The sequence below is a fragment of the Gadus morhua genome, chromosome 8, assembly GCF_902167405.1.
Source record: "Gadus morhua chromosome 8, gadMor3.0, whole genome shotgun sequence".
Lineage (NCBI taxonomy): Eukaryota > Metazoa > Chordata > Actinopteri > Gadiformes > Gadidae > Gadus > Gadus morhua.
Window position 1 is genome coordinate 13,731,892 of NC_044055.1, and position 9,440 is coordinate 13,741,331.

A 9,440-nucleotide genomic window follows, 5' to 3' on the forward strand; every position below is an offset into this window, starting at 1 on the left:
TGTGCAGTTCTATATGTGTGCTCACAAAATAACACCCTGTATCCATTAAAGGGCAAAGAAAGGGTATTTAATTTACAGAGAGAATAAACATCATTATCATTAACCATTCTAATCCGACACCAGAGATCAGTGGTCACTTTTCTTCGGTGGGGAAAGCGCGTATTCAACGGCCAGAGCCACAGTAAAAGCAGCGAAGCCCCACTTGAATCCTCTCAGCAGAACTTCCGACAGGGTCACCGCACGAGCGAAGCCCCCGGAGTACCTCCATGCCTCGTTACTGTGGAGAGGACAACAAGGCGACTAACTATAAGCAACGCTTCGGCAAACCAAGCCTTTGTTGAAACACGATTTTATCTTGACCTCCATACTGACCGTGCCCAGGGATCCTTCAGCCCCCTGGCAGCGAGCCTCTGCTGCGTGAACTCCAGGGGCGTCCCGTCGGTCTTCCACTGACGCCAGTCCGGCATGGACATCTTGTTATGGCCGTGGTCACCTCCCATGCTATTTACCCCACAGACACAAACAAAGACACACATATAACAGCTTCATTATAAAATTGTTCTGAAGCAGATTTATGTGGAGTACTCTGTAACGTTTCCCACGTTAACTGAGGAAGCACAGAGTAAGCTCTACGATGGGATGCAAACATTGCACTTACCGTGCATCAGTAATAAGAACGCATATTAACATTGCATTAAGAATGAACTAGAATATGGGCACTATGCATATTAGATAAAGAATATGAGAAGCCCAAATATTTGACGATGATAGATGCTAAGAGCCTAGCATGATAACGTTTGCGGACTTGCTGTCCGAGTTATTAACACAACATGGCACAATGAAGAGGATATAAATTGATAGGCGTAAAGCACTCAGAATAAGTTTAAACCTGGCAGACAATCTTGAGTTTTAATCCATTGTTTACCTGAACGATTTGTTGTGACCTCTGATGGAGAGAATAATATCTACGACAACGTACGACCATGGACTATGCTTTACGGGAAAACTACGGCAAGAAGGTAGTTACAATTTTCATTTCGCGGTTGTAAAAAGTAATAGCATAAATTGAATTGTGCGCCTATGTATGTTTATGAAGGACAAGACTCCACTTTAGCTAATTTGTTTAGACATAATACACTATAATTGTCCCTATACACAATACATTTTAAATAAGAAATAAAACAGCAGCTTTACAACATATTTTCAAACTTTTATTGAATTGTAATCATTGATCATAGTCTACATTACATACAAACCATATAAATTAAATATATTACAATTGTTCATGTGAGTTGCCATCTCTCCTTTCAGGTCCACCATGTTAGTCTTCTTCCGTTCTGCTCTGCTGATTTCAAGTTTTATTAATAAAATCTTTTACCACAATGTTGATCGGTACCCATTAGGGACATCCCAAGTGGAAGTGTCCACCCAGACGTATGTTGCGGAAGATAAACATACAATCCTACCCAGTGCACTGCACCAACTGGTATGGTGATTATCCACCAAATGAGGGCCCATGGAATTATGGTTAAGTGAGTTAGAGTTTGCTTTTAGAAGGCTTTAGCAGGTTGCAGAGAGCCTCCCAGTTCTCCCCCTCTGGAGCGTCAGGCCATGCACTGTGATCTAGAGAGAGGAGGGAGAAGAAGAAAAAAAGTAAGATGAGGGAAATTTGTGGTTGATAGATGGAAAGACACACAAACATGGTATTATTTGTCAGGCAGGTGGTATGTGTGCTGATACTGAACCGATTCAGGTGTGTACAGACCAGGTATCTCCCACATGGAGCGGTAGAGGCTTTGGCCCGCGTCCACTCTCAGAGTGTCCCCAGAGATGAAGGAGGCGGCGGGGGAGAGAAGGAAGCACACGGCCGGGGAGATCTAAACGGGGAACACACAACAATGAATCTGTCTGACCTATATCTCATGAACCAAAGAATTTCAATTATTAATTCAAGTACAACGTGTATGTATATTCCCATCACAATGTGTTTTTTTCCCAGGTAAGTTTGCATATACTAGGAATTTGTTATGGGATGTTGGTGAAAATAAATACAATACGACAGATACAAAATACAAAGTGTGTGTGATTAAATGTAATAGAGAAGTGCACACTTCTTCTGGTACTCCGAGCCGCTTTGCAGGGATGAAGGGGACAGACATCTTAAAAAGACTTGGTCCATAGTCCTTGTAGTTCTCCATCGCCGTCTTGGAAAAAATGGTCCCCTACATCCCAAAATATAAAAGACAGTGACATGAGAAGATTGACAGATCACTCAAAAGAAGGTCCAGTAGAGAAATTCCACAATAGCTAAACTATGCGTTGCATTATAACACGGTTGCTTGGAGTGTGAGTGTTTTCCATCCATCCCTATGTCACACACCAATGCACACCGGGGTGTCAGGACAGCATGGGGCAGAATAGTGTAGTGGATGGGGTGTGCCTTTTCCAACGGAAAGGTTATGCATGATTGGGGCTCTATAAAGACGTGCCTGAAATGTAAAAGGTGCGGTAGGTACGATGCTAGAGTTGAAAAGACAGAGTACAAAAGAGCGGAAGGGAGCTCGATATCGAAACGAAACCACAAAACAATGTCCCCTCCCTCTCTAGGTTTCTCCGCCGTTGAAAAGTGTTGCCTAACCGATCAGGGAGACTTGCCCTCACTCGTCAGAAAAGTGCCGGGAGCAGTCGAAAGCCAAAATTGGCTCATACGTGTCAACAGTATGAGCCAATGCTCATACGACGCGGATGCTCGTACCTTCACCGAGCATCTCATTCAGCAATAGCTGACCAGTGTCAGTCCATTACTCACAATGTGCACTCAAATGATAGCTCTTTAAAATCGTACCTACAGCACCTTTTAAGTCACTCGTGCCACTCTTATGTCCAGAGCTAAACAACCAAATCAGCATGCATGCCCACAATACGTACAGGCGCCACAGCGTTCACCCTGACCCCAGAGTGCGCCCACTCGATGGCCAGGCTCTTCGTGAGGTTGTCCACCGCCGCCCGCGCCGCCCCTGTGTGACTGACCAACCAGGAGAAGGACACAAGATGAGGACCTGAGAGAGGCAGCTGAGCCAGTTTCCTGGGGGTTGTTGCGGCATTGAGTAACCGGAGTGCTTACGCCATTCCAGGGAAGCCCTTCCACATGTCAGCGATGATGTTGACGATGACCCCTCCATTGTCTTTCATCCAGGCCATGTAAACTGTGGAGATAATAGGACAGCATTATTGCCCCCAAACAAATGCATACACGACAAACCTAATGGTACAAGTATGAATTGAGTTTGAAGACACCCTAGCTTTACAATACTATCACACTTTGTCTGTCTCTCCCTCACCTTCTTTACAGCAATGGAAGGTCCCGGTCAGGTTGGTGTCTATAACGGCCTTCCATCCCTTGGCGGACATGGTCTCTACAGGGCTGCTAAACTGCCCTCCTCCGTTGTTAACAAGATAGTCTATCCTTCCATGCTGCTTCAGTACAGCCGACACCAGAGACTTTACCTACCAGAGTCAACAAAAATAAACATGTAAACAGAAACGTTGATCCCGGTATTTGTATCTGCATGTTTTGGTGCGTAGCGGTCTCTACCTCATCCTCGTTGCGGATGTTGCATGGTACGGCAGTGACCGAAGCAGGACTCTGTGTCGGGATGCTTTTCTTCAGTTCTTCTGCTGCTGCCTCCAACCGCTCCAATTTTCTACTAGAGATGACCACATTACAGCCTAAACACACACACACACACACACACACACGTTATCGTAGTCACCACTTGAACATCCGAGGTTTATTGAATGGGTTTTTTAAATGTTTTGATTATGCACGCTAAACTGACATCTGCGTCTTCGTTCGTAGCCAATCGCTACCTATCTAGGACAAAGTTCACTAGAATCAACTTGCAGTCCTGTGGATTCTCCATTCCATCTGTTGTCCGTAAATTAAACTCAAAGCCATGTATTACGTCACCGCTGTGCTTACCAAGCTGGAGAAGTTCCGCTGTGATTGCTTTACCGATGCCGGTCCCTCCGCCTGTAACGATCGCAACTTTATTGTTAAACAGCCCGGTCCTGAAGACACTTGACGCCATGTTTGCGTTACTACTGAAGTGGAGTAGCGTCGGTTCAAGCTTTAACAGGGCTAGGTACGCCCACTATTGGCTGGAAGCTGAATGTTCAAAATAAAGAATACCCTCCAAATAATTTTACTTTTACACCGGTGTACAGTTCAAGTATATTACTTCCTCCACATTATGTCGACTACATTTAAGTGCCTTTTAATCACGGAATCGTCTCAAAAGGCATGGTATTCCTACAACAGCCCAAACTCCTAGCATTATGAAACGCAATTAAAATTCAAGTGAGGAAAATAAAGAACATCTGAATTCATACTTCCAGGAATGGTTAGGTTCGAGCGCAATTACGTTATCAAAGAGGCAAAATCGAATTGCAGGTAAGAAGTTTGTTGGAAAAAAATAGCTATTGTTAACGAGTTGGCCGCCTTCAGTACACTTGACAGGTTATGAAACTATTCCGATCTGAAGAGTTCAAATTCCATTTCTCTCTTGATGTTCAGCCGGAGACGTGACACTTCCCTTAAAAAAGGATTTCAGATTGGGGTCAGATCTACCAGCCCCCCGCATACACCCGTAATACAAATGTAATAGGCAGAGGTACAGGCCTGCAGCACATCCTTTTCAGTGCATGCATATCACGCTCTGACCCGAGTCATTTAATTCAACCCTGTCAACAAGTGGTGAGGTTGGATTCTCCTTTAAACCCCCCAAATGCCAGGTGCAGCTTTCCAGTCGTGGTGCTATTCCAGTAGTCCATGAGGCGGTGTAGACAATGAAATTTAGAACCAGTGGACTGGCATCAAATAAACACATTTTCCTGACAAACTTCTTCTATTTCTCATCAGTAAGATGAATACATAATTGTGTGCCGGAAGGGTAGGTAGGACAGCATTTTTAACCCAACAATTGAGACATTTACGTTACACCCAGGTGCATTAGACCCTGACAACACTACATTGCAGACTGAGAGCGATTAACAATAATCACAGAAACACAAGATTCCGCACCAGACTGCTTTATTTTGGGATGTTGTAGCATTATCCAGGACGGACACACCATACAAAAGTCCCCAATCCACCAGTGAGGTTCACTGGTTTACTGGTCCTTCAACTCCTTCAGTCTCCTGATGGCCGACTTTACCGTAACGGCAGAAGTCGTGCTAAGGAAGAAAACAAAAATGTGATTAGTGAATAGCCAGCATTTCAGATATCCCTCTAAAAATAGTCCAGCACTTTGTAACATCTCTGAAATACAAAGTTTCTCAAGTATAAAAAAATGAAACCAAAAGAACACCCATCCACTGAATTCCTCTTAAGAGTTGTATTCCAGTCCACTATGTCAAGACCGATCCAACAGAAGGTGGTTGCTTCTGGACTACTCACTCAGGACACCAATTTACCAAGAGGCTATGGTTGAGGGGCAACAATATAAACATCTCCTGATGCTGCATCTTAACTTAACCTATCCCACCAACCAGAACACCAAACATAAATGAACAGGCATCACCACTAGGAGCGCTTACTGTAAAACAAGTCCAGAACCAGTCAACTGTCAGAACTGACTTAAACATATTAATTAATGACTTGCTTATTAGTTAAAATAGTTACATGAACATAAATCAAAATGGTTGACCGCATCTTCTGAAGCCTATGGCTTTTTGAGAACATTCTGGACAGTATTGACCATTGTTGGATGCCCATATCTGCAGCTTTGACTATTATATTCCTTCATACTACAACAATATATAGTGCTTCTCCATAACAGAAATATGTATATCACATCCCTTATCCACCATGTATGAACCAGAACCAAACTACACATTCACTAGCAATCCAAGTACCTAGCTACCAAGTCAACTTTAAATCTTTTACCGAATCAAAACATTTCACAAGTTGAAGCCATGCCAAATTATGGGTTTCCACATCAGTGCAATGACGTTTTGAAGATTGACAGTACTTGATTGGTAACCAGAACACCAAATCCAATAGTATAATGGACATGCTGCAAAAGGTATTGGATGAGATGATAGCGAAGACCTACTTGTATGTCCAGGCTCCTCCAGCCACGGTCTTCATGCAGGATCCGCAATGCCAGATACCGACTGCCCTCCTCTTCATCTTGGTCTGCAAACAGACAACAGACCCTCTTACAGTACTACTGTATGACATTGACGTTCGAATGAAACGCATTACATGCTTCAAGGAGCGTTAATCATAATTTACAAGTTCCTTTACTGAACACACCTTGCCGCAGAAGGAGCAGGTATATTTAGCGTGCTGGCTGATCTCGATCTTCTTGACCATCTTCCTAAGCGACGCGCCATAACGCGTGCCGTATTTACCAACGATCCCCACCTTCTTGGTGCGCTTGGCCTGAACAAGATATGGAAAAACACATGTTAGGATACCATTTACTAGTTACTTGCTAGCGATACATGCGCCTGCTACCGGCAAGTCGCTATGCAAGCACGCTAAGTTGTCACTAACGATAACAGCATGTGACACAAGTTAGCCATACAAAGTAGTCCGCTACATGGTCACATTCCCTTATATAGTTAGGAAAGTAGTTAAACTCAGCCGACAATACGCTAACGTTATAGACTCAGATGGCTTGGGCCTGGCTAGCTGTGCTGTAGGAAGCCATTGCTAGCTATGAGTGGGAATTAACTTAGATTTTCTCAGCTCCACAGTTCAAATCAACCCAAATTGCACTCGGGGGTAGTTCAAAATGAATAAATGAGGCCTTAGAATATGTGTGAATTTGCTTTAAAGATCACAATTTGTCAGATTCACATAGATTGTGAAGGGACTTTCAGGGCTCACCATTGTATCAGCGGAGACGGAGGTCCAAAGAGGGATTGCCTACCACGCAGGCGCAATTTACCCCGGTGAAAACACTGCATTGTGGGAGATGAAGTTTCACTTGGTCATAGTAAATTAGGGATTTCGAGGTCTCATCGAACTATGGAGGACATCAAAACAACCGCGTTGCTACTGTCAAGTCAAGGTTTGATTTAACAAAATAACATAATTGCCAGGGAGAAGAAAGCCATAGTTGATTTGGCTTGTGGTCTCCTCCGGTAACCAAGGACGCTTCAGCCCTAGACACGCACCTGCGCACTGTCATTTTATGGACGACAACATCCTTGCTACTAGATAGCAGTGCAGTTTGTTGGTGCAGTGCGAAAAACCTATATCGTTACATAATGCAGAGTAAAGTACTCTTTTTAAAACTTACAGGTAAAAATATACTACATTGATAATCTTATCGGCAGGCAAAGTATCTCCATGATACAGTATGAAGCTTACAAGAAAACTGGTTCTTGCTAAGGCTAAGGCCTCTGACTTGGACAGCGTGAGGAAACTTAACTGCTGGTAAACTAATATTTTACAACGTATGCCTCTCTCTTACTCTGCTGCAATACTTCTAATGTATTTGCTTGGGTAGATTGATATAAACTGTCCGAAATATTTTCTTCACAGGGGATGCAGTCTATCAGATGTGAGTAGCCAGCAGTTTGTTTTGCTTTATTCGCCTTGTATTATTCTGCATGGTTCGAATCCAAAAGACCCGATTTACTTTTTTATATGTTTTAATGCTCTGCAATGCATACTTAAATACTCTTTGTTGCTCTTCTGTCAGATTTCTATATTTTCCCAAATTCCCAATATTGATGTGCTGACTCTCAGGTTAGTTGACTTCAATCAATATTGTGACACACACACACACACTCACACACACACACACGCTTTCTAAGGGTTTGATGACCTCAGGCTCTCCCCTCTCTGTAGTGTCAACAGCATCTCGTCGCTCTCCCCTCTCGCGGGATGCCACTCTCTGTGTGAGCTCTACCTGAGGAGAAACTCCATCCAGTCCCTCTCCGAGCTCTGTCACCTCCGCTCCCTGTCCCGCCTGAGGGTGCTGTGGCTGGCTGAGAATCCCTGTTGTGGACCAGAGGCTAGCAGATACAGACTCACCGTGCTCCGCTGCCTGCCCCGCCTGCAGAAGCTAGACAACCAGGGTGAGATTTAGGCCAAATCCCATTTCTACCCCTTACCCCTTCAAAACAAGGGGGTGGGGTAAGGGGTAGAAATGGGATGCAGCCTTATAATGTGCCTTTGAAGCCGCTTTCACCAACGACAACAGTGTTTGATTGACAGGGAAAGTGGAACCCTGGTAATCGAAGGGGATGATGGGGGATTGATTGGTTCCTTCTGAACTTGATGGACCTCTTCCAGTTGTAATGTCACTACTTTCGCTAAATCAAACAATGTCCGAAAATGTTTAATTGTTTCTTAGGGACACAACAGAGCTCATGTCTTGTCACAATAAACAGCTTTGCAGGGTGACGTTTCCCATCCAAGGGTTGTATATTAGTGTGAAATGATATAGTATATTACCATACTGTGTCCATGTGGGCGTGTCTCGTGCAGTGGTCACAGAGGAGGAAGTTTCATTGGCTCTTACCCATGGGGAAGACATTACCACACCCCCAACCACAGTACAGGACCAGCTGTCAACCAATGGGATGGCAGACGTGGACACCGAGAATGACCCCCTCAATTACAACATGGAGGAAACCAAGTAAGAAACAAATTATTCACATTGAAGTGTCTGGAAGGAGCATTTCAGATGGGATAACCCATGTTCGGCTAAGAATACTCTTAAAAAACAACTTTGCTTTTCTAATTTGACATTAACAACAAACTTGTTTCCCCCTATCTTTTAGTAAAATCAGGGAACAACTGGGAATGAAGCTTCTTGCCAGGGACAAGTTTGAATCTCTTTCCTCTCCGGTGACTAAAGAAGCCAAACTGCCTTTTAAAAAGGTAAGGACCGGTTTAATCCAGAGAGGTTTTGGAATGGATATATTTGCAATGGGAACTGCATGGTTCCTCACCAAATCATTACTGCAATCAAATGACCTAAAAACATTTGAATAAAAACCCTTCCAGACGCACACTCTGGAGGCGGTGCTTCTGCTGATGAAGGATCTGGACGAGGAGGAACTGCAGATCGTCCACACAGTCGCCCTGAACCGACTCCAAACGTACACGGTCGGTACAGAGACCCTTAAAGACGCCATGAAGACTGAGAAAACTACAGACATGCAACACTGATACCAATCCTTTCATACTAACGGTTGCGTAATGGATGCATGTTACTCTATGATGCAGGTTCTTTTTTTTGTCCAATGTCGTGGAAGATGTGGAGAAGGAATGGTGACCGTTTACCTTGCTTGCATTTCCTGATCGCAGCATGCCTGCCTTCAACATAAAATAATGTACTTTTTCTTTTTCTAAATGTAAATAAGACAATGTATCTATTTGTGTAAAATAAAGAGGAAACACTGAATGCAGAAAG

At 43.8% G+C, this 9,440-nt stretch overlaps 4 protein-coding genes across 4 annotated transcripts; 1 reads left to right on the forward strand and 3 right to left on the reverse strand.

Annotated features, from left to right (window-relative positions):
- Nucleotides 1-41: 41 nt before the first annotated feature.
- On the reverse strand, nt 42-1,013 carry ndufb3 (NADH:ubiquinone oxidoreductase subunit B3). The gene is made up of 3 exons (XM_030364109.1): nt 926-1,013; nt 373-501; nt 42-277 (listed from the first exon to the last, which is right to left on the reverse strand). Exons 2-3 carry the CDS (start codon nt 498-500, stop codon nt 127-129), a joined length of 279 nt encoding a protein of 92 aa, XP_030219969.1. The 5' UTR covers nt 501; nt 926-1,013; the 3' UTR covers nt 42-126.
- Nucleotides 1,014-1,189: 176 nt separating this feature from the next.
- Nucleotides 1,190-4,142, reverse strand: pecr (peroxisomal trans-2-enoyl-CoA reductase). The gene is made up of 8 exons (XM_030362859.1): nt 3,983-4,142; nt 3,596-3,729; nt 3,342-3,507; nt 3,125-3,206; nt 2,929-3,025; nt 2,112-2,222; nt 1,766-1,877; nt 1,190-1,623 (listed from the first exon to the last, which is right to left on the reverse strand). Exons 1-8 carry the CDS (start codon nt 4,089-4,091, stop codon nt 1,538-1,540), a joined length of 897 nt encoding a protein of 298 aa, XP_030218719.1. The 5' UTR covers nt 4,092-4,142; the 3' UTR covers nt 1,190-1,537.
- A 933-nt stretch (nt 4,143-5,075) lies between these two features.
- On the reverse strand, nt 5,076-7,165 carry rpl37a (ribosomal protein L37a). The gene is made up of 4 exons (XM_030362861.1): nt 6,899-7,165; nt 6,320-6,448; nt 6,117-6,199; nt 5,076-5,235 (listed from the first exon to the last, which is right to left on the reverse strand). The coding sequence occupies exons 1-4, from the start codon at nt 6,899-6,901 to the stop codon at nt 5,172-5,174; spliced, it is 279 nt and encodes a 92-aa protein (XP_030218721.1). The 5' UTR covers nt 6,902-7,165; the 3' UTR covers nt 5,076-5,171.
- Nucleotides 7,166-7,179: 14 nt separating this feature from the next.
- On the forward strand, nt 7,180-9,438 carry cfap410 (cilia and flagella associated protein 410). Its single transcript, XM_030362860.1, has 7 exons — nt 7,180-7,450; nt 7,559-7,577; nt 7,719-7,765; nt 7,868-8,097; nt 8,510-8,660; nt 8,806-8,905; nt 9,032-9,438. The coding sequence occupies exons 1-7, from the start codon at nt 7,374-7,376 to the stop codon at nt 9,194-9,196; spliced, it is 789 nt and encodes a 262-aa protein (XP_030218720.1). The 5' UTR covers nt 7,180-7,373; the 3' UTR covers nt 9,197-9,438.
- Nucleotides 9,439-9,440: the final 2 nt, after the last annotated feature.